This window comes from Acanthisitta chloris, unplaced genomic scaffold (genome assembly GCF_000695815.1).
Source record: "Acanthisitta chloris isolate BGI_N310 unplaced genomic scaffold, ASM69581v1 scaffold2985, whole genome shotgun sequence".
NCBI classification, from domain to species: domain Eukaryota; kingdom Metazoa; phylum Chordata; class Aves; order Passeriformes; family Acanthisittidae; genus Acanthisitta; species Acanthisitta chloris.
The window spans coordinates 6,414-31,221 of NW_008674149.1; the positions used below are offsets into that span (position 1 = coordinate 6,414).

A 24,808-nucleotide genomic window follows, 5' to 3' on the forward strand; every position below is an offset into this window, starting at 1 on the left:
ACTTCTGTACTCTCTGCACTGCTGCCATTCCTGCCCTCTGGCCAGCACAAGGAGAGCTTGGACTTCTGTGGAACATCCCAGCCACAGCTCACTGGGAATAGAAACGTCCCTACAGAAAGAGGGATGGATTTTGGCTGTAGATGTCTTGGAAATAATTTCCCTCTGTCCAGTCAGTTCTAATTATAGCTAAGTACTTAAATAGTTATACACACAGGTGGACACTGGTGTGAGTGCAGACGGTTGTCTCCGTAGCGGTGAGGGTGTGTATATGCAGGAGAGGGGGAGAAACAAGCCTGTTCATTACAATTTCTCTGTAGCCATCCAGTGGAAGCTAGGCAGATGTGAAGAGCCATTTGCCTTGCCCATATTCCTTCCCTGGAAGTGCCCCCTCCTTGCTTTGACAGGGAGAGGCCTCACTGGGGCACTTATTTAACACTTTGCCCATTCAGATTCCCTTTTCCCTAACCCACTCAAGTCTGATTTGTCTTTCTAATCCCCCCCTCCTTCTTCTCTGGTAGCTGTAAGGGTAAAGAGGAGGGTCAGTGCCTCCCTTGCTGTTGTTTTGGTACCAGAAGGGGGCGGGAGGGCACCCAAATGGCTGCTGTGCCACCTGCCTGTGTGACTAACACTGCTGCTCTCTGTCCCTTGCCATCAGTGTAACAATGACTATGTGCCCGTGTGTGGCTCCAACGGGGACACCTACCAGAACGAGTGCTACTTGAAGCAGGCTGCCTGCAAGCAGCAGAGTGAAATCCTCCTGGTGTCTGAAGGATCATGTGCGACTGGTAAGTATAACATGCTCCAGGCTGCCTGTGGACCTTGTCATTCCCACAAGGAAAATAGCCTGTGGATGGTAAAAAGCACTTGAATCCTTGCTTTCACAGGATCGGTTAGGTTGGAAGAGACCACAGTGGGGCATCTGGTCCCACCTCCCTGCTCAAGCAGAGCCATCCTGGAGCACATGGCATAGGTTCTTGAATACCTCCAGTGAGGGAGAATCCATGACCTCTCTGGGCAATCTGTTCCAGTGTGCAGTGACTGCACAGGAAAGAAGTTCTTCCTTGTATTCAGGTGGAACTTCCTGTGCATCACCTTCTGCTGTTGCCTCTTGTTTTATTGGCTGGCACCACTAAGCAGAGCCTGATCCAGCTTCTTGGCACACCCCATGTAGATACTTATATACATTAATGAGGTCCCTCCCAGGCATCTTCTCTCGAGACTGAACAGGCCCGACTCCCTCTGCCTTTCCTCATAAGTGAGGTGCCCCAGTCCCTTCATCATCTTTGTTGTCCTCTGCTGGACCCACTCCAGGAGCTCCATGCCCCTCTTTGTCCCCTCGCTTTGACTTCATTATGGTTAATTCTTATCAGTCTTGGGCATGAGATGTTGCTGCCAACCTTCCTTTTTCAATAATGGTATAGGCTCATGGTGTGTAATATGGTATAGCACTGACACTGTTTGGAAGAGTTCAGCACAGAGTTGTTTGTTTTAAAAAATACATATCTGGTGCCCCCAGTCATCCTGTGCACTGTGTACACTTCTGAGCTGTTACGAAGTAACTGGAAGCAGATTAAGTGACCAGATGTCTGATAAATGGGCATCTGGATTACTACAAACCTCTCCATAATCTGGAGAGAGAGAACTGGAGCATTACTGCCTGCAATCCGGTTTCTTAGATTCTTTTCCTTATCCATGCAGGGCCAGATTCCCAACTGGTATGATTCACCAGACCACTGGTTGTAATGAGCCCTGCCAATTTATACCAACTGAAGGTTTGGTCTGAAACACACTTAACAAAAGGTCTGTGCAACAGGTGTTTTGCTCTGGACTTATGAAAACTGAGTGGCATGCTGGACAGCTTTGCTTAACTCTGAGCATCCTGAGCTGTTTATATCTCTTCTTTCATGAAGCAGCTAGAAGGGTGAATGAGAAAAAAATCTGTCAGGAAGCCTGAGTTGCTTATGTGCAGGAGTTCTTGATGTTTCTCTTTTGTGCTCTGCATCTGTTAGAGGTGGGCAGTGAAGTTAACTTGAAAAGAGCAGGAGGAGTAAATCTTTGTTCTTGAGAGAGTTCTTTAAACTTGAAGCAGAATTTTTTTCATGGCTGAGGATGGAGAAGTCAATAAAAAGTGCATTAGACAAACTTTTTGCAGTGCTGTAATTTTGTGTTTCATACACCTGAGAGAAAATATACTTCTTTGCCTGAAAATGTTGTTCTTCCCTGACGCTGTTACCTGACAACTTTCAAGAGGAGAAAAACATATGCTGCAATTTTTTTGTCTATAAATTGGTATTAAATGATGCTCAGGCTGAGAAAGCCACTGTGGCGTAGGATTTGTTCAACTTAGGAAATTCTCTCAGCACAGCAACTGGTTCAAACTTTTTGATTAAAGGGATAATTTCATTGCATTCCTACAACTTTTCTGAAATTTGCCTGCTGACAATGGCTGTGTTAGAAATGTTCTCTTTGAAACACATAGTGGATTTCAGAAGCAGAGAAGGGAAAAAATGGTTTTTCTGAAGTCTTGATCAAGGTCTTTGGCCTCTTTTTCCTTCCCTCAAGGAGGAGGCTCAGTGGAGAAGGAGCAGCTGTGTACCTCAGGTTTTCCCCATGGGATAGGGCAGAGAGTGGTTGCTTAGAACCCCCAGCAGAGACCTGGGCTTCTGGGAGGACCAGCAGTGAGCAGCCCTCCTGACCATGGCTGGCAGAGGTCTGGGCATCAAACAGTAGGGCAGAGGAGAGACACAAGAACCTTTTCTCTGAAGAGCCGGAGAATGTGGTAGGTCATTGTGGGAGGTAGGTGATAGCAGGCATTCATTTCTTTTTCTGTGATAGGGAGATCTGACACACCTGAAAGAATTTTGCTTCCCAGATCCATGAAGGTATTGGAATGAAGACACCTTTCTTTCCTCTTTCCTCACTAGCTTGTTTGGGAAAGAGCATCAGGACAGAGAAGAGATCAGGAAAATTCAGATGGTCATTGGGAAAACACCATTATTTCTATTCCCTTTTGCACCTGTCCTATGCAGCTTTGCTGTGTGCATCTATCATTTTAAACAGTTCTTGCAACCAATTTAAACAAAGGTTTTCCTTTTCTCTTTTAATTTTCAGCAGTGGTGGCATGTGCAAGCCAGTTCAGATCCACCAGACCTTGCTGTTGGTAAAGTAGATCTAACAGTTCATAGGGCAATTGGATCCCAAAACAGCCTTTCCAAACTTTCTATTAATCTTGATGCTGATAAATGCATAACCTCTGCATTAAGGGGAGGATGGGACGGCAACCTCCTTCCCTTCCCTACAGAAGAGTCTCCTCTTATGGGTTATTTTTGGTAACCCTACATGTGTACATTTCTATGCTTTGCCTTGCTTAGAAAGTTCCATAATGAAGCTCCAGGCCTGGCAATTTCGTGAGGTTGCACTTTCTAAATTTGTGACTCTCATCGTTCCAGCCAACAAAATGATGAGCAGAGCGAAAATAAAGATAAAGCCTCAATTTTGAAGCTCAACAGCAGCCTCAAGAAAAAATGGCATGTTAATCACTTATCTGAAGACTTGAAATAATAGTAATTTAATGGTTTATTCCAACTAGTGATAATCTAATGAGATGTTGCTGTTTTGTAAAGATAGTGACATGGATTTACAGTTGGTCAGTCCTCAAACAAATAGGTTTAAAGATTTCTCCTTGGTGGTGAGGATTTAGTAGTGACCAAGTGAAGCAACTGTTGGGAACAAATCTATAGCAGTCTTAGTACAACAAAACATCACTGTAGGGATGGTAGCACAACATATCACTGTATATAACTTCCTCATGAGGGGAAGTGGAGGGTCAGCACTGATCTCTTCTGTCTGGCAGCAAGTGACAGGACCCAAAGGAATGGCCTGAAGTTGTGTCAGGGAAAGTCTAGGTTAGATATTAGAAAATGGTTCTTCTCCCAGAGGGTGGTTGAGCACTGGAACAGCTCCCTGGGGAAGCTGTCACAGCCCCAAGCCTGTCAGAGTTCAAGAAATGCTTGGACAATACTCTCAGGCACATGGTGTGATTCTCGGGGATGTCCTGTGCAGGGCCAGGAGTTGGACTAGGTGATCCTCTGGGGTCCCTTCCAACTCTGATTATTCCGTGATTCTGTGAAAACAAGGCAGAGGCATAAGAGTCATTGCAACATTCCACAGTTTATGCTATTTAGTCTGATAAAGAGACTTCAAAGAAAAACCTGGAGCCATGAGAAAGATGGCTTGAGTGAGCTACATTCAGGTTACATCTCTATAATTTATCCAGAGATGACATCAAATGTAAGGTATACTGTAGTACACTTAATTGAAGTCTTTCTTTGCATGCTTACAGGACATACTGTAGCACATGAAAATCAGAGTTTTTCTGTTCCTTTCTCAGATGCTGGCTCAGGATCTGGGGATGGAGGTAAGAACTATCTTTTCATCTCTCTGTGCTTATATGTACACACATTTGTCATTCATAATTTCAGGTTGGAAGTGGATATGCTTTGCAGTGTAGCTGTTGCACTACATACTGCCTTTTGTTCACCTCTTCCTTTGAAAAAAGGGATATTTTGCATTTTAGTCAAGCTGGAACCTAATAATGACTTGCTGTTTTCTAGGGAAATTCAGAAATCTGTGTTACTTCTAATACGGCTTGGAATTATTCATAGGTTGTGCTAGGAGCTCTATCTCCATCTACTGTTACAATCGAACTCATTTGTTTTATGTTTAGGGTAATATTTCTTTTGTTTTTAAAACATGAGCCAAACCCTTGGCTCCTCCTCACTGGAGGATTCAAGCCAAACATCTTGTGGTAGCAGAGAGCATTCTTTCAAAGATAGGAAGAAATGTCACTGTGAAAGAACAATGTGTTTTTATAAGAACAGCAACAACAAAACAGAATGTGGAAATAGTCCAAATCCTTTGTGGCATACAGAGGATGCTGGAAGATGTAGGAAAACTTGCACGTCATTTGGGGGTTGTGTTTTTTTTATTTCTTAGGTGCAGTCATTAATGGATTTGCTTGTGTGACAGCAATCCTTCTTGGAAGTATAAGTGTTAGGGCTGCCTTAGGGTGGGGAATGTGACTTTTGGGAACTAGTTGCCTGGTGGGGCTGGTTCTTTGGGAGGGCCAGGGCTGGTTTGGGTAGTTATGGCAAGTTGTCCTTGAGAGTTAACATCATTTCTGCCCAAGCTCCCTGAGTAAGCTCTAGGAGTCCCATGGCAGGGGAAGGGCAAGGTCAGCATCAGGTTGGGATGCTGCTGGAGCAGCCACCAGGAGCTGAGCCAGCTTTCTGCATAAGACATGGACAGCAGAGCTGGGCTCTTACCTAGGTGTTTGGCTGGACTTGGTTGGATTCAGGTTTTTCCAAATACAGTTATGTTATATAGAGAGAGGCAAAATATCACCTAGTCCTTGTTTGATTTTGGTGACTAGTATATTAGAGAGCACAATGTGTACATTAAGCAGTATTTTTACCTATAGTCAACAGCATGAGCATATGAAGGCACCTACAAGGTGCAAGACTTGATTTTCTGATATTGGACTCAGGCTGCTTTCTGCAAGTCTGGACACTTTCAACAGCTTCAAATCTGACTCCCCAGACCTAAACCGCCATCTAAAATATTGCTATTCATTTTCAAATGTTTTGTCCATCTGCTCCTGTTTTACTTGTGTCCTTTTAGATTGTCTTATTAAACCAGTACACCAGAGAAATTCCTTATTCGGTGCTTATCAGAAAACATTTATAGATATTCTGATTTATAGATATGATAGGCTTGTCACACATATGGTCAGTAAATCAGCTTTCAAATGAAGTTGTGCAAAATTCATCATGCATGTACCAAGGCAAACAGATAATATTTCCAGTTTGGTTTATAACAGGGGAGGTGGGAAAACAAGCTTGGCCACTTTCTGAAAGTAATGAATTCCATTCTGAAAAGCAAAGGAATTTAAAAGCATGATATCCAAACAGTTTCATTTTAGAAGCTAAGTTTGACAGAAGATGAGTAGAACAGGACCTTGGCACTGACTGGGCAGATAGTTAGGGAAGCAGATTTGTGAAGGAGACAGAACCAAGTTGGTACATGTGTTTAAAAGTCTACAAAGCTGCCTTGTATTATTTAAGATTTAGTAGGCAGCTATGGCTGTCCTTAATGTACAAAAGTATATTTATGTGCCCTTAGAAGCTAAATCCAGCCAAGTAAATATTGTCACTACATCACCCTTTACTAGACATGGTCTTATTGTAAAAGCTGTGATAAATTTTGGATGTCATCAGAGTAAGTCTTGTAAAATCCACTCCAGCAATCATGAGTGGGATATGTTTCTATGATGAGCCTGAGGTCTTAGGCAATCTTGTGTTGGTTCTGTTTTTCTCAAAGTTCTCCTTCCTTGTGCTTCTCCAAGCAGTGTTGGTTTCAAACTAACCAGTGCAGCATGTTTTTGAACAAAACTGCAGCCATAGGGACCCTCACAGTCAGCCACACCTCTCCCTAGTTTAGCAGAATGGGGCTGTGCTGGATGCGTCAGGTGCTCGGTACATCTGTACCTGAGATACCTTGGACACTGAGAGCCCTTAAGAACAGTTGTTCTCTGCCTGATTTTCCCTGTTTTCTTGTGTTGGAGTGCTGACAGGACAAAGCCTAGCACAAGGCAGCACTGCTGTTTGCTGTGGGTTGTGCCTGCATGTGTTGTGTTTTCAGAGCTGGCAGACTTTCTGGTAAGGTTCAGGTTTAGGTGACTATTGTCTTTGGGAGGTTCCTTGCAGCCAGGGAAGGACTGGGGGGGCCTCCTGGGGGTATGGGCAGGCTGAGCAATATCTCCAGGGCATGGATTAGTAGGCTGTGGTTAAAAAGACAAGGAGTGGATGGACTTCTACTTGAAGGCACCTGTAAGTGCTGTTCCTTAGGTCTGAATTGCTGAAGACTGTCCTCAGCAGCAGCACTCTGCCACTCAGCACTTGTAGGGGGAAAAGGGTGTTGCTTCCTACTGAAGTCCCTCCATATCCTTCCCATGGTGTTTTGTATATCACTCCATAAGCTGCAAAATAAAGGAACCAATTTTTCAAGTCTTGTATCTTGTGGTTGGATTTCTTTGGTCTGATGAGGTACACATCTAATAAGAAATTAAATTATGAACTACCAGAAGACACTGTGTTTTTCTGGTTCTTTGAGGTGTTTTCCCCCATGACTGACTCCAGTTCAGCTTTCAGTACTGCTGCTCCTTCAGTAGAGCTCATCACATGAAATGGTCATTGGTTGAGGGTTCAGAAACAGTTGGAAAGGGACAGATGTACACAAGCACACTGTGTGGTCACACAAGCCTCCTTTTCTCAGGATTCTGGACAGCATGAACAATACAGCCAGAGGATGTGGTTCACTGCCATGTTTTTCTTCCCCATATTTCCCTCTGGGTTTGCGGAGAAAGCTTCTCAATTTATTATGTAGGATTTGGGGTGTTTTGCTTTCATGTCAGGGATGCTGAGAGCAGAGAGGTCTCAGCTTCTTAGCACTTTAATGAACTTGAGGGCTTTCCAGAGGTGATTTAATCCTCCTTTGTGCAGCAATAGCATACAAAAGTCCCCTTATTTGTAAAGCGATAGGGGAATCTTAATCTCATTTGATTACTGAACCTTCAGCATGCACTTCTGGGGATATCCAGTAGATGGGTAAGACAGTGGGTGTTCAAGTTTCTTACTGCAGAAGACATTTTTTCCTGTAAATGAAGAGGAAAAATGCAGAATCAAGAGCCGTTTCTGTGTTTTGATTGCAGAAGCCTGGAGTATGGTGTGGAATTATTTAAAAACCCACATCCCAGAAAGATACTAATCAGTGGCAGAAAGAATGAATGTGAAAGAGTTTATACAGAGAGTAATTTAAAGAGATTCCATTCATTTTCATCTCTGCTGTTCTCTAGACAGCTGGGTTTTTTTAGAACCCAATGATTCATGTTTTGGTCTTGAGCAGCTTTATAATGAATTCTCGCTCGTTTCCTAGCTTCCTTCGAACAGCGACAAACTCAAGATGCAGTATTTCATTACAGCTCTTAATGGGCTAAAAACATCTCTCCTTGGTTTCATTTTCACACTGAATGCCTCCTTCCCCTCCCTGCATTGTCTGTACTCAGTTCTGTTGATTGGTGTGCATTCACAGTCTCATGGGTTTACTGTGGGGGTCTGTCACACTAGGTGTTGCTGTGATCCCCACAGCACCTACCTTGAATTAGTTTCAGAGCCTCATTCAATTTCCATTCAAGTCCTACTAACTTCAGTGGGAATTGTGTGGGGCCCCTGGGTACACAGATCTTATCCTAGTTTGATTTTTATGTTAATTCTTTATGATCTATACTAAAGCAGAATGGAAAAACAGGTCATAATTCATCAATATCATTGTCACCAGTCATTTTACAGTAATGCCTAGAGATGCTAATTATAAGATTAGGACTCCAGTGTGGTACACTCTGGTACTATGAGGCACTTCTTCACAGTGATGGAGAGAATAAAACCTGTGAAGCAGGGCCTTCAAGTTGGGCACTGAGGTTGCATCTCACTTCACTGTCTGAATTGGGAATGCCACATGCCAGTGCTGGAGCTTTTGACCCACAATGTTTGTCAGCAGACTCATATGTCATTCATCAAGAATTGAAGATTATACTGCTCTTAAACTTATTCCTAATTTGTTAGACAAGCCTGAAAATCAACACCCTTAAAATGCCTCTTCTTCCCCCCCCGCCCCCACCTCTCTTGTTCTGTTTGTGTATTTTAAGGATGAGTGTGGCACATTTGTTTGGTCGTTCTTTCAATTTATCCCTTCAATCTTATCCAGAAAAACTGAAGTCCTGCAGCTCTTTGTAGGTGGCAACATGTAGATTTAATGACAGATTTGGTATTCTGGTCTGCCTTCGCTGTTGACTTAGACATGTGTGAGTAAACACATACATATTATAAATCTATATGGTGTAGCAGTCATCTTGAAATACTAACCCGGAGAAAATAGGGAGGGAAGAAAATAACACTTTGAAGCCCATGTTATTTTTTTAATGCAATCCATAATGCAGTATGTATACAATTTTTTTCTTTAATCAACAGGCAAATGGCTACTTTGCCTCAATTGCATTTGCATTTGTCTCTATGCTGGTTTTGTATGACTAACTTGAATTCAGCTGCTTTTCCAGTGGTTTCCCTTTCTGCTTTATTACAGTGTTGATTGATGGGCAAGGCTATGCAGAACACAAGGAATATTGCAGTAAACACTGTCCTAGCAATCACACTTGAGCCAAAATGCACCATAAACCCTGGAGTGTTTATTGGTGTGAATGAAGCAGTGTATAAAGTGCAATGCTGATAAACACGCACATATACATGTTTTCGATATATGAGAGAATACTCTGGCTGTTCTGGTTTAACCTCTGAAAGACAGGAATTCATATTTTAGCTACAGATCCTGTCCTCTCTTTGCCTGGGTGTAATGGGTGATACAGCCTTCTCTCATGTGAATTTAGAGTGTCTGCTGACCCCATGTGCTATCAGCTGCAATATGGCAATAAGAAAGCTGCTTCTACTCTAATTAAATTTGGGATATATAATTTAAAGCAGCGTCAAAAGGTACAGAATCAACTATAAGCAACGTGCACTGACTGGGTAAATACCTCTGGAGGGAATGTTTAAGTCTTAAATGATTGACCTGACTGTGGATGGTCAAATATCTGTCTCCTTTGTTAAGCAGGTTTTTACCTTGTTAACCTCAGCATGGCACTGAGCCCAAACCAATAAGCTCTTTGAAAGGTTGGGTTTATTAGCTCAGGCTCTGCACTGTCCTAACATGATTATGTGACTTCTAGTTCAGGGCTGGTGCACATCTGACCTATATAAGAGTTAGGTCAGGAAAAGGCACTTAATGTCTCTTTGTGGCCTTTAAAAATTAAGAAAGGATGAAGTTACCATATGTTTTTGTTGACTAGCTGAGAAGCACTTTGGACATTCAGAAGTGCCTGACTTCTAGGCCTCAGCCACAGGCATTTTGTTCTGGGTAGGATGCATTAGCAGTTCAGGAAATCCTAGGAAGGTGTGGGGATGAGTGGAATACCAGCTTTTGGATTCCCCTCAGGCTTTCATTTGAGCTAAGTACTGAGCTAATCAACCCTGCTTGACTGAGATGTTTGAGGCAATCCCCACAGCTCCTGTGAACTTGAAGCTCTCCGGGTTATAGATAAAGTACAAGTCTGGAAGGTGCTCATTTGGATTTAGTTGCCTGGGTTCTGCCTGTGTTTCACTTGCTGCTTCTGAAGTTAGAATGAAAAAATCCAGTAAGAAGTGATGTGTTTTATACCTGCACTTGCTTTGTTGTTAATGGGCTGAAGTCCTTCAGTGTTCTTGGTATGAGAGCACAGGTCCCATCAAGCAGGCTAGCACCACTGAGAAATAGCACAGGACACCATAGTGAAAAATGTGTGGCCCATTTTCAGCCATTCATGCAAACCTGAAGAATTTGACTAAAAGATGCCATGAAGCTCCACAGACATATGTAGGCGAGAAGTATGAATGACGTCCATTCATAGCCTCTTTTCTGCATTATGCAATCCTTTATGGTTTTAGCACTTTGTGTAGGTAGTTCAGAGCTGGATAAGGAGACTGTGAATGAAAGATGCTCACCTAAGTCAGAAATTACTGAGGATGCTCTGGTTTTGCTTTCAAAGTCAAAATTGCTTTTCTGCATCAAAACAGAGCAAAAAAATGCAAAATATGCTGATAAATCGTACAATCTGTAAATCCACAAGTAACTAAGTCATCGAACCATCAAGCAAATCCTGTGATACCTCAGCAAACAGATTAAAAAGGGAGCATCCCATCACAAATACTCATTTATTGGTCTGTTGTTGTAAACACAGCGAAAGAGAGATGTAATGGTCTAGATTCGTCTCCTGCATCTCTGTAAACCTGGATTAATTTTCCCTGTGACAACTGTGGAGTCACTAGAGATTAGCCATGATGACAGTCAGAGGTGAATCTATCCCACTGTTTTGCTTTTCTATGCAGGGTGTTCTTCCATAGTGAAGAAAAATGTTGTTTAAAGCTTTCAAATGACTCTACCATGCTTGACACAAACACCTTATTTCATGGGGTAAAAGCAAGTGTTCAAGCACAAGCCTCAGTTTTATCACATGCTTAAATGACATTGACTTTCAAGTTTTTCTTCTGAATGTTATGTCTTGCACAGGTGGGATCTGAGGCAGCCATGGAGTGACTAGAACTACTTGGGATCCTTGTGCATCTCAGTTATCTAGTCTGTGGTTTAGTGACTGAAGAAGCTGATTCCCTGTGTGTTTGCTTTGAACAGGGTTTGGCATGGCATACGATTTTGTTAGATGCTCTCATGAGATCTTAAAAAGAACAAATGGAATGGAAACTGCCAAGTCTCTCTAAAGGTTCATGTACTCACTTTTCTTTAACTGCTGCATTTTAGACCTCAGCTGCATCTGGGAAATTTAATATATTCTGCACTGGATGTTTAAATTCCCTTTTGTCTAAAAGGCTTTCTTGCCTTTCAGAGATTGGAAAACAAAACCAGACATTTTGCCTGCTGTCTCTGAAGTCAGTGGGAGCTTATCTTCAGGAAGGGCACCACTGATTCCCAGACATTTAGCAAACTGGAGATTGCCACCTACTTTATGTAAATTTACATATAGGACAAGCCTAGCAATCCAGAACAACTCACAATCAAATCCAAACAAGCTAAAATTTGCTGGTACAGCACTATCAGTTCTTAATATGTTGCCACAAGTCTTTAGCTCAGATTTTAGACTAGTGTTACAGAAGATGCTTAGTTTATCATTCAAAACAAGCAAATAAGATATTTCAGGCCTCATTGCTCAGGAGAACACTTGAATAGAAGCCCAAAATGTTCAACGAGATCAAGGAGATCTCTAAATTGCATTTTGAATATATCATGATTCAGTCAAAACCATGCCATCTTATTTCAGGTGAATATTTTAATGCCTTGGACTTCTTGATCTCATTTGTTCTAGCTGCATGGGAGTTAGATAATGATGGTGCCTATTTAAACCTTTAAAAAGCAGTCACTGAAGCAGGACTCTTTTTACCCCTGCAGCCCCAAGTATCTTGTAGGTAGGAGTTTTAAGACAGCTAGTTATGAAATTTCAGTGTTGGTTTTCGATAACTCTGAGACCATAGGAAAGTTCTAAAGATCTGAGAGAATGTAGGTTTGTGGGTATTAAAAAGGGTGAGGGGAGAAAGAACTGCAGATATTTGTAGACCTGCCAATCTGACATTGATTGAGGTAGAGCAGGACATGTAGTCCCAGGCCTGCTCAATAAAGAAATAAACAAGAACTAATGCTGAGCAATATGGGCTGATGTAATGGATTCTGTCAACTAATTGAAATGTTATTTATGAAGCTACAAGTTTGCTTGATATGTGGATGTCAGTGAAGTATCTGGCATGCTGCTACATGACACCATGATTAAGGAACAAGAATTGTGCAAAATTGATGTGGTACACAATTAGCAGAGTAAAAACTGCCTTTCAGGATGTAATTATAAGTGGATTTATCGGTGTTAGATGGACAGCACAGGGACCAGCCTTAAGCTATTTAGTTATTTATTTGTTTTACCAGTGACCTAGGTGAGTGCATACTTTCCTCATTGATCAAGTTCTCAACAGATATAATTGGAGAACTAAGAAACTAGCAGTTCACTGATGCAACCCAGTGTGATTTACTAGGTATACTGGTGCAAGAGCAGGCTGCCTGATGTGGCCAAACATAAAGCCACAGCCACAGAGCAAAGACAAGAAAGCAGAGGGATGAGTGGGAAAACACCACTGGAAACAGTGATGCCACAGAGAAAGTCTTGGTAGTTAGTGAGCTTGTATAAGAGTCTTCTGCAAACACAGTGGGGCAAAGGGCTACCATTAGCCTGGGATATTTAAGGATCAGACTCTTGAGCAGGGGTAAAGATGTCACATAACCTCCACCTTTACCAGAGGTGGCAAATGCAGCTCCAAAGGTACTGAGAAGTGGGGGAGAAGGCTGTGCACAGCCAAGGGCAGTGGCTGCCAAGCAAGCATTGCCAGGAAAGCTTTGATGCCTTTGGTTTTGTCTAGGGAAAGGAAAGGGCTGCATAGGTCAGGATCAGTAAGTACCTCTGTGGGGAGCACAAATGAGCAGCAGGGCTCTTTTTGCTGATAGACAAAGGTCTAATGAGATGCTGGGCTGGCAGTTAAAGCTAGACAAACTCAGAGTGCAGTTTGGATACATGTTTGTAAATGAAGGCAATAGCACATAGAAGTGATTAGAAGTTATGTAGGATTCTGCGTCACTTGAGTGTTTAGATTGCTCTACTCGAATGAGGATGAATTTGAAAGTCCAGGGCCTCTGTTGCATAGGAGATCACAGCAGATGCTCAGCATACCCTTAATTCAATATGCCATAAATTAGTTTGCACGTAAAATAGACAGAGCTTAGCCTATTTTGTTCAGCAAGATTTCTGTGTTAAGCAGTCTGGAAAGGGCTGATTATGTGGATATGTTTGTTCATTTCAGAATCCACACAAGTGTGTTTCTCTCTCCCTCTCCCATCTTGCTGTGTACTTTACATGTGCAGGTAATGTAGACTTTAGGAGCAAGTGAAAGACCTCATGCATAATGCTCTGCTAATTGCTCTGTATTTAAAAATAGGCCACGCTGCACTGCATTTCATCCTAAGACTTCTTTATTGTTGTCTGGCACTGGACATCTTCAGTAACTCCTGATCTCAACTGAGTCATAACTGGCCTCTTTGGGCTTCTCTCTGTCCTGCAGTGCTTCTCTGATTTCCAGTGTAGGTGCTGGTCTACCCCCAGCTTGTGCTTGGAGGGAGATCACCGTCTTTCTGAACAATCTGTCCAGGATTCTTTTCCTTCTCATTTCTCCTGGTGTAAAGAGGCAAAACCAGAGTGGAGAATCATGCCCAGAGCTCTGTAATTGCAGCCGGTATTGATCATGATTAAATATAATTTGATTTTTATCTGTTATTACAAAAAGTGTCTCTGTGTTTGATGTGGTGTGTGTGTTTGATGTGTTTGGGAAGGCGAGAGAGAAGGTATCAGAGTAAGCTGGAATTGCTTTGGCTCATACACATTGTCCACTAGATTCAGACAGAGAGGCATCTTCATATTTGTTGTAATAGAGCCTTGATAAACAAATAACTTATTCTTTTGTACGGTGTCTGGAATTTTCATCAAAAGAGAAGGGAGCCTGTTGTATGAATCACAAGGCCAGTGCAGAACAAGCCTGTGCTGTAATTCATTTAAACAAATGTTGGAGGGAATTGATGGACTCAGGTTTGTTCAGATTAGTGGCCTTTTGAAAAATGACTTGTCCTGTGTGGATGATTTTTCAATCTGTTTACATCTAATTAGCTGTTCAGATTGGCTAAAATTAAGCTGTGTCACTTCTAATGCATTCAGAGGTGAGGATAGGCTCTTTTATAATCTCTTCAGCAAGTGGCTTGGAGCACTGGCATAGTGTGAACTGAGGGTGTGTGGAAGATCAATCTGTAACGTGGAAGCAAATATAATCAAGCTGCAATCTCACAAAAGTACCAAACAGTCTATAGCATCTCTCTGGTACTGATTCAAAGAGGGAGTAAGCTTTTTCATCATCCTCTCCCACATCTCCTGTTCAGCAGACTTGCCTGTCTGGCTGGGGCATGGAGTTGGGGTGGCTGCCTCTGTACACTGGCATCTTTACCTATTTCGCTATTGATTTCTGTATGCTAGATATTCCTCCCTGGAGACAAGTCATTTGAACAGATTGAAATCTAAAAACTGATTGCTGCAATGTCAGGTTTCTAATTCTGCAGCTTAGCTGACAGCTCTGGAAAGTCCCTACCAAAGGCAGAAAATACAACACTCTTCAGCAGACTTTGTTCTGCCAGCATACAGCCCCAATTCTATTTTATTGCTCCAAAGCCTGCAGGCATTCACATGTTTCTGACTGAAAATTATCCATTAATATGTCAGCTTCTCAGCAATTAAGTTCTGCTTATTGCTGCATCAGTGCTTTCAGACCGTGACCAGCAAGCAGCACCCTCTGTACAGCAGCAGCAATTCAGTTCTCATGCTTAGTCATGGAGACACATCTTAAGGAGATTTTGGATCAGGTTTGCTCCAATATTTTTGAAAGTTGTTAGTCTTTTCTTTCTTCCTTGGCTGTCTGAAGGCTTTTGCTTGTAATGTACAGAACAATCCCCTGCCCTTGTGTAGCAGTCCTCAAGAAATCATAGAATTTTAGGGGTTGGAATGGACCTTAGAGATCATCTAGTCCCACCCCCCTGCCATGGGCATGGACACATTCCCATTAGACCAGGTTACTCAAGGCCTCATCCAACCTGGCTTTGAACACTGCCGGGACTGGGGCATTCACTACCTCCCTGGGCACCCTGTTCCAGTGCCTCACCACCCTCACAGTATCTAGCCTAAATCTTCCCTTCTTCAATTTGAATGTGTTACGTCTTGTCCTATCACTGCAGTTCCTCACAGAGAGTCCCTCTCCATCTCCCTTGTAGGCCCTTCAGATACTGAAAGGCTGCTATGAGGTCTCCATGCAACCTTCTCTTCTCCAGGCTGAACAGCCCCAACTCCCTCAGCCTGTCCTCACAGGGGAGATGCTCCAGTACTCTTATCAACTTCATGGCCTCCTCTGGACTTGCTCCAACAGTTCCATGTCCATCTTATGTTGAGGGCACCGGAACTGTGTGCACTATTCCAGGTGGGGTCTCATGAGAGCAGAGTAGAGGGGAAGACCTGCTGGCCACACTCCTTTTGATGCAGTCCAGGATTCAATTGGCTTTCTGGGCTGTGAGCACACTGCTAGGTCATAGTGAGTTTCTCATCCAGTGTCACTCCTAACTCTCCTCATTGCTTGTCCCAGTTACTTCCCCATCCAACCTGTGGATGTGCCTGGGATTGCCAGGGCCCAGATGTAGGACCCTGCACTTCATTTTGTTAAATTTCATGAGAATTTGCATCATCCTACCTCTCAAGCCTGTCAAGGTCCCTCTGGATGGCACATCCCTTCCCTCCAGTGTGTGACTGCCCCACACAGCTTGGTGTTGTCAGTGAACTTGCTGAAGGTGCACTCAACCCACTGTCCATGTCACCAACCAAAATGTTGAACAGTGTCAGCCCCAGCACCACCCCCTGAGGGACACCACTCATCGCTGGCCTCCACATGAACAATGAATCGCTGACCACAACTCTCTACATGTGACCATCCAGCCAGTTCTGTATCCACCAAGTGCTCCACCCATCAAATCCATTTCTCTCCAATTTAGAGACAAGGATGCCATGTGGGACAGTATCAAACACTTTGCATAAATCCAGCTAGATGATAGCAGTTGCTCTGCCCCTATCCACAAATTCTGTGACCCCATCATAGAAGGCCACCAAATTCATCAGGCATGGCTTGCCCCTGGTAAAGCCATATTGGTTATTACCAATCACCTCTTTGCTTTTCATGTGCCTAAGCATAGCTTCTAGTAGAATCTGTTCCATGATCTTGCAACGCACAGAGATGAGATTGACTGGTCTATAGTTTCCTGGTTCTTCTGCTTTCCCCTTTTTAAAAATGGGGTTATATTTCCCTTTTTCCAGTCACCAGGGACTTCCCCTGACTGCCATGACTTCTCAGAAGTTATAGATAGTGGCTTAGCAACTACACGCTACAGTTTCTTCAGGACCTGAGGATGAATCTTGTCAGGACCCATGGACTTATGCACATTCAGGTTCCTGAGATGGTCTCGAACCTGATCCTCTTCTACAGTGGGTTTAGGGGTTTCATTCTCCCAGTCTTCACCTTTGTTTTTCTTGGCCTGGTCATTGTGGCTGGAGCACTTGGAGTTGAAGACTGAGGAAAAGAAGTCATTAAGGACCTCAGCCTTTTCTTTATCGAGGGTAACCTGTTCTCTTGTTTCCTTCTGGAGAGGGCCCACATTGTCTCTAGTCTTCCTTTTCCGTGTGGCATACCTGTAGAAGCCATTCTTGTTATCCTTAATGTCCCTTGCTAGCCTCAATTCCAATAATACAGCATTTGAGTATTCAAAAAGCTATGAGCTTTCCTGTGGTACTGGGTGCTGTCATCTGGCTCCTGCCTCTACTCCCTCCTGCATGGCACAGCAGTGCTGTCCCCTCTCAGCTGGCCAGTTGGCCCCATGGTGCATGGCATCATGTACAAGCACTGACCTCTTCTCTTCTCTATGGCAACCAGTGACAGGACCTGAGGGATTGGCCTGAAGTTGTGTCAGGGGAAGTTTAGGCTGGATATTAGGAAAAACCTCTTTCCCCAGAAGGTGGTTGGTCACTGGAACAGCCCCCCAGGGCAGTGGCCATGACCCCAAGCCTGATAGGGGGCAAGAAATACTTGGACAATCCTCTCAGAAACATGCTGTGATTCTTGGGGCTGACCTGGGCAGAGCCAAGGGTTGGACTTGATGATCCTCAAGGGTCCCTTCCAACTCTGAAGATTCTGTGATCATAGAGTATAGACTAGTTTCCATGCCCCATTTTTGCCGGGAGCTTCAGTGAGGCTGTGGCCCACCTTCTTGGTGTCCCATCTCTCTTCCTAACATCTGATGTGCCAGGATCAGTGCCGATGCACCTCAGTATCTGTGCTGGAAATGAAAGCCCAGCAGAGTAGCTCAGAACTTTCAGGGGCAAGGTCCTGCCATTCACTCAGGTGGCACAGGACCAGCAGAAGGAGATCTTGAAAAGCTGATGGGAATATTGTGCTCTGAAGTCTTTGCAGGCAGCACTGGAGAGGCTCAGCAGATGACTTGGTGACAGCACAGCTCATGAAGAAGATGGCCTGGCTGAGCTGTCCATGTGCCAGGAACCTACCTAGACAACAGCAGTGAAAAGGCCAGCTGGCATCTGCCCAGGCACCTTTGTCATCACAGCCTGTCCTGATCCAGCTCCCTCAGATACTGCCCATAACTGCTTTCAGACCTCTTACATTTCCCAAAAGGAGCTGAGGACACTCAGCAAGTTATGAGGTCAAACCATGAGATGTCGGGGGCTGTGCCAAGCTTGGCTCCATCCTTGCTGTTGGGAGTTCTTTCTGGTTTCCTCCTGGGGTTTTTCTCCTTCTGCCCCAGTCATGCTGACAGTGCCCTTGCTGTGGTGGTATCTGGGTCAGGCTGGGATCCCTTGTGTCAGCACACGAAGCTTGCGTCTTCCCTGTGCTGTGGGATTCTGGAAAAATGTGCTAGGATATTTTCCTTTGATTTTTCATTTACCATTCACATGTTATACTCTATCAGTCCATATCCTGTGGAGTGGATCAAATCTGAGGCCCTTGCTCTCAACATTTCCTCAGTCTCCAAAAAGGTGAGGGTGGCAAATGTCTAAGTAGTATCTGTAGGCAGCAGCAATAATTTTGGGGTTTTTTGTTCGCAAATAGATCATTTTACATGAAGAGGAACTCATCTAACCAGTAGAGTAAATCTGTATCTGAATCCATTAGTGTTACTGAGGGGTACAGGTTGGAAAGACGCATCTTGCAGCAGCTCCTTTGCTATAAGAAGCACTTTTCTGGATGCCTTTAGCTGGGTGATGTGCTTTTAGGCTGAAATTTTCCTTGTTCAGGATTATTTTCTTGGATTCTTTTTTTCATTTGAAAACAGTACCATGAGCCTTTTTTGAATTGACAATAGTATGTATGAAGTGAAAAGTTTTGTTTTTAAGGTATTAATTCTTGAATACAGCAGTTTTAACAGGCATGAGCTGGTACTGGACAGTATTCCATAGGATTTTGCATGTTTTATTTGTGCCTGTCCATCTACCCTCTATCTGGGGTGTAAGTACCTCCTTTCCATTTCGACTCCTCTTCTGCAACATTCATTGGTTGAAAGAGAACCTCTTGATTTCTGTGGGCAGTCAGGCAGTTGTGTTAAGGTAAGTTTGTTTTACAGAGATCAACTAGATTGAGAATAATATATGATTTGATAGAGTCTCAAGCCAGTGCCAGGGCAGGCAAAAAATACCATTAGTTTGGAGGTAATGTAGAGAAAATCTAGCATTAGTTTATGTTGGAAAGAATGTGTAAAATAACTTGCTATACTATTACAGTTATTTGCGAACAACTATAGACACAGAACACAAGAAGCTTCAAAGTTGATAAACAAACCTCCACACACAGTAGCTTGGAAAATCACCAGGCTACTTCACTGTATTTTCCTGTCTGCATCTTTAGGTCTTTTCTGCTTCATTCCATTTCAACTTAATGGAGAGATTTTGCCTTATCTTAACTGAGGAATTAAGCAGCTGCTAGGGGCAGGAAAAATGGTGGCACAAACAATCTTTCATCATATTTCATATGTCAGAATCCTCTTCTTTCTTGAAGAGATTACAAGTGCAACCTATGTAATTAGGAATATCCACCCCCATTTGTTTTAGGTGATACATGGTGCTGAGGCATATAATCTGCATTTTCTCCCCTCCCATAAAAGTGCTGTGACTTCAGGATCAGGGCCTCAGTGATCTCTGCTGTTTCTGTGTTTAATGGCTTTGTGGAACTAACTGATGAAATGCTATTAATTTGAAGGGCTGTAGAGGGAACACAAGATCCTCAGCAGGCTCTGATCTGACAGCAGCAAGCAGCACGGGGACCTGTCAGATTGCACTGCGCAAGTTGCTAAGGTGAGGTTAAATTAGTGCCCAGCTGCTTGTACAGTGGTAGTAGGTGCTAGCATGTATGATACAAGTGTCACTGTGTAAATCCCTGCAAATTCCACTCTTAAATTAATGGCACGGAGAATTCTTTTAGCTGTGTCACTTGTCAAATGGTAGTGTCTCAGAGTGGGGCAGGCAATGACAATTCTTTGTGGTTTGTAGGACTTGGTGTCACTTTCAGTGTCATTCATAAGAGGTTGGACTGGTTCAACTTGATGTCTCAGCTGAGCTGAGCATGCTGAAAGTTCTGGCAACCTTCATCTTCAGTACCTCCCATGAGGGGGAAAAATGACCATAATTTTATCTCTCCAGTGGAGACAAAAGTAAGCATACTCATATGATGATGTATGACATAAAGAAGGGAGGGAGAAGACATTGCAAAGCACTCTGGCCTGGTGGCCCTTTGGGGTGCATGCTGTATACATCCAAGTATCCAGTGTAGCAGTGAAGGAATACAGTGAAGCACAGAAGAAATAGCCTGTAGTGGGGGAGGTAAAGCTCTTCTGGTATCTCATCCCCCTTGCTATGGTTGTGTTATTATTGTCTGGAAAGATTTAGTGCCAGGGGGCTTCATAAAAGACAGCAATCCTGAAGGTTGTGTTACAGAACTTCCTTTAAGGTAAGCAGTCACAGAAGGCTGCTGTAATGCTGCTCTTAGCAATTGCAGCCAGTTATGCCATAAACACCATGAGACAAATGTAATGTTTACCAGAGGCGACCAACAGATGATTTATCTAAACCTTAGCCTGCAACTGGCCAGATTAATTTTGGGAATATTTCACATTGCATTGTCATTAAACAAGTATGTTCAGAATAATATTCCTCTCCTAGCCTGAGTTTCTTCCAAATGCTCAACAAAGATTCCCCTCTGTTTGAAGGAAGGGTGAAATTAGTGCTTTTTAAGAGCTCCTGTTGTAACTGCCAATTCACTATATAGTTTACAGGCATTGTAGAGGATTAGCTAGAGAGTACTCCAGAGGTGCTCTTTAGTTGTCATCCTGCAGCTGACAGTGTCAGCTGAGGGAGAGGAACATAGGTGAGAAATGCAAATAAGCCAAAGAGAGTGAAAACGTTGCTTTCTCCTTTGTCTTGTCTTTCAAAACGAGAAGGTATGATTTCTGATTGTTTAAACCTACTCATGAATGAAAGCATGTCAGGGGGTGCTCCAAAACATTTGCCTACTGGCATCTCCTATGTAGAAACCATTGTGAATATGAAAAGCTGTGCCTCTGGTTTTACACTCAGAATTGTAACACTGTAAAAAAAAAAAATCAAGCTTTCAAGCCAGCCACAGTATCCTTGTGAGGAAAAGAAGAGAAAGGTCAGTGAAGCTTGTCCTTGATGAGAAGCAATCCCAACTGACCTCAGACAACTGGAATGGCAAACCAAGCTGTGCTCATGTGGGGAAAGCACCAGTGGACCTTTCACTCATTTCAGCTGCTTCCGGACACTTGTTTTCAGCTAGATCTAGTCTTGAGCTAGGCTTAATTGAGAAGCTGGTCTAGCTAATGAATTTGTATGAGCTTCCTGGCCCTGGAAGTTTTCGCTGTAATGCACTCAATATATTGTATTAAAAATGTATATCACAACAGAAGCAGTTTTGTAAAACAAGCTTTAATGCAGCATCTGCTTATTTGTGCCTTGGGGATGTGAGACAAACAGCAAACTGCTTACTGCTTGAGAAATCAGCACACCACCACAGGCCGTTGCTCTGGTGTTAGAAGTCAGGGCAGTGCCTTAATCTGGATGAAGATCAAATTGCTGTGTTGATAATTAGAAGACAATAAGCCTGCATGAAATTGAAGCAAGATGTATTAAAATCAGGTAGTAATTCTCCTTAATGCTGACTGGAGGTAAGCCATGTCAGAAGGTAACCAGAATGCATTATTGTTTGCCATTATAAAAAGGTCCATCTAAATAGCTCTTTCTCACCTAGGGCTATTTAACCTTTTGTAGGTATGAGCATTACAAGGAAGCCTAATGCATATTTTGTGTGCATTATTCTGCATAAATGCATGCTCACAATTTTTGTTTCTCTGTGCATATTCATCAAGTATCAGTCTGGGGTCAATGTATTTCCAAATCGTGTCACTGGAGATAGCCAGGAGCAGCTGTTTCCAAAGAAGGTGAAAGAAGCTTCATCCTTGAGCTACCCTAGTGGGAAATGGCTTGCTGGAACCTATAAACAAATGCTTGGCTTGTGTGACAAGATGGGAGTGTAAATGTGAGCATGAATGGGCTCATATAACAAATGTGTTTGTGTGTGAGAACAAGCTGTGAATACACCTAAATGCTGGGGTCTGGTGATAAGATGATGAGCTTAATAGTGATCCCTTTTCTGAAATGAAACCTGTTTCACTGATTGTCCTCTTTTCCTTGGATTCTAAAAGCTAAACAGAAGACTCTTCAGGATGTTGGGGACCTGTGCTGGCCCTTATTTTGTTTGCCTGTCTTCTCCTTTCAGCTTCAACTCTTTTGTAAGATATGTGTTTTAGGGGAGCACTGCTACTCTTGAGGACATTTTCTTTCCCAGCATTTCAATCTGTCCATTTCCTCCCTGTGCTTTTTGTACACTATTTTCTATGCTAATAGTACATTATTAGCTTTATTTACATGGAGTACTGTTATTGATTATTAGGTGATTGGCTGTGGTGTGTTCCCATAACTTGACATAACTGGCTGCAGTTGGCTGTATCTTTTCACAATGCTTCCTTCAAAACAGATGAACTTAGATCAGTAACTGAAAGGAAGATGCTGATCAGCAACCTTCTGGTGGGTTTAATCTAGAAATCATTATTTGGACAAAACTGACAGAGATGCATCTCAGTTGGTCATAACTAACCTCACAAACCTCAGCCTCTGTGTCTGTGCAGCTCGGACAGCAGATAAGCTGTTTATTTACAGACAGATATAAGTGGAATCTCAGATCTATACCTAATTTTGCACTGCCACAGTGAACAGTCTTAAGAAAAACTGTGTGGGTGCCTTGCCATCACTCAGGCAGTAGGACAGGAGACACATGCTGTGGAGCTTGGCCAAGGTAATGGCCAAGAAACTTCCCATTGACTCCTCTCCTGTTCTCAGCACCACTTCTAAGTGACGGTAGCAATATGGGTCAGAGTATTAAGAGAAAGTGTAATTTCCATTTGTGTTTATGGTGTCAATTCAACTATCAAAACCATCAGCAGAAGCCCTTGCTGAAACTGAAGGTGTGACTGTGCTTTTCCCCCAAGCAGATGAATAGGGAAGTGTTTTAATACCCTTCATCCACTCCTTGGCTGAGCAGTCTGGATGCAGGCAAATAGACCTGACCAGTGACATTGGCTGGAGATTTATAACTTCCAAGGCTGCAGCTGTAGGAGCAAATCCAGTAGTGTAGCCCTGCCTGAAACCTGACAGCTAAATTAATCCGTCCACCCGGCCACGGGTGTGTGTAGGCATTTAATGCTTCCCCTAATCATGCAATAGTGCAAAAGGAAGTACAAGCAATCTGAAACTTTGATCTCTGTAGTCTGATGCCTCCGGAAATGCCTTTGTTTCTGAACTGTCTGCTTCTAAGTATTCATTCAAGCACTTATGGATCATTCAGTCAGGTGCTCACACAACAACTGAATTCCTGAAAATATGCTAAATGTTTTTCACCCATAATGTCTTGAAAAAACTGTGATGTAGCTTCATCAGATAGAATTAGATGAATCATCAGATTTAATGGCTTGTGCCATTCGTCTGGTAGTTCAGGATTCAAACAAGAGTTGCATTTAGTGCCTTCTGCTTAAAGGCATCTAAGTGGCCAATCCTTTTCCTGCTTTGTTCTTTTGGAAATTCATTTTCTTTATATCTAAGGGTAGAGACTGAGGCATTTTATAGCTATTGCTTAGACCAGTACCAGAAGCAGAGAAGAGCTGTGTGAGTGTCAGTATATGTACCACATAATATATGGACATATAATAACTGAGACAGAGTTACGTATATTTTAAAAGAAATTATAAATAAAAATACTTGGTTCATTTATTTTTAAAGCCATGAAAAGCAGGATGGTTCTATTTTTCCTTCTGTTTTTTTAAAGGCCTGCAGCAGGCACAGACTATGAAAACCCACATTATTAAAATTGACAATCACAGTAATGCTCTAAAATCCACAGGAAGAGGCTCTGATGATTGAAAAGCCAAGGAAATCATCAGTAGTCAAGGGCAGACAGGGTTCCTAAAGGGATTCCAGCTTGTAGAGAAGAAATAATACACCAGGAAGTAACAAATGGAATTAATTGGTTCTTCAAGTAGAACAGTTACAGGAGGAAGGAGGATTATACATATGTATTATTATTTAAATAGTGTGAAAGAATAGAGGACTCCAGACCTGCGGGTAGCACACAAACACTGCTCAGAGACCCTGAGCTGCTGAAATAAATCTGCATTACAACTGGGCAAGGAAAGAGAAGAATAAGGTACAGCAGCTCCACTTGAACTTATCATGGCTTATGATGAATTTGTTAAAATGTTAGAACTTCAGGTTTTAAAAACCCTATTTTTGAACACTGAAAAGTTCCATTTCCTTTTCATTTGTTTGTTTATTCACAGGTCCTTGGTTGCTCTGAAATAAGCAGCTTCAGAGTTGGAATTCTGTAAGCCTGACATTTAAATGGCAGTTTCAATTGTATGTAATTTTCTTCTTCAGTTCTTTTGGGAGTATTTTAGTGTCCTATTATGCAGTGACTGTACTCCAAACTGAAGTTGCCTGTGTACAGTGGATTGCATGTCCTCCTGCATTTCATCCCTGGCTGTAGGTAGGAGTTCTGTGTGGGAAGCTTATAAGATTTGAGAGATGTTGTTGTTTGTAGTTTGGCTGTGTGCTCTTTGAGCATGAAGGTACTGGATAAACATAAAATACTGTTCTAATTGTGAGGTGGAAAATCTTCAGCAAATCTAAAGTCAGACACTTGTCATAGGGGTTATGCTGTTTCCATTAGAGGAAATCCCTATAGCATCTTTCAAATAGTGTTTTTTCTAAAAGGCATAAACCAACTTTTTGCTTTTCCCAGCTCTTATAATTAGCAGGGATAAAAATGTTCAGGATTTCAACAAGCCTTTC

General features: G+C 42.7%; 1 protein-coding gene across 1 annotated transcript in view; it reads left to right on the forward strand.

Annotated features, from left to right (window-relative positions):
* Nucleotides 1-24,808, forward strand: part of TMEFF2 (transmembrane protein with EGF-like and two follistatin-like domains 2) — a gene marked incomplete at its 5' end in the record, with an annotated part of 132,053 nt that overhangs the window by 5,357 nt on the left and 101,888 nt on the right. Inside the window, 2 exons of the mRNA XM_009075215.1 lie at nt 656-785; nt 4,391-4,417. Of these exons, the coding sequence (XP_009073463.1) occupies nt 656-785; nt 4,391-4,417 (157 nt within the window). The remainder of the gene's footprint in view (nt 1-655; nt 786-4,390; nt 4,418-24,808) is intronic.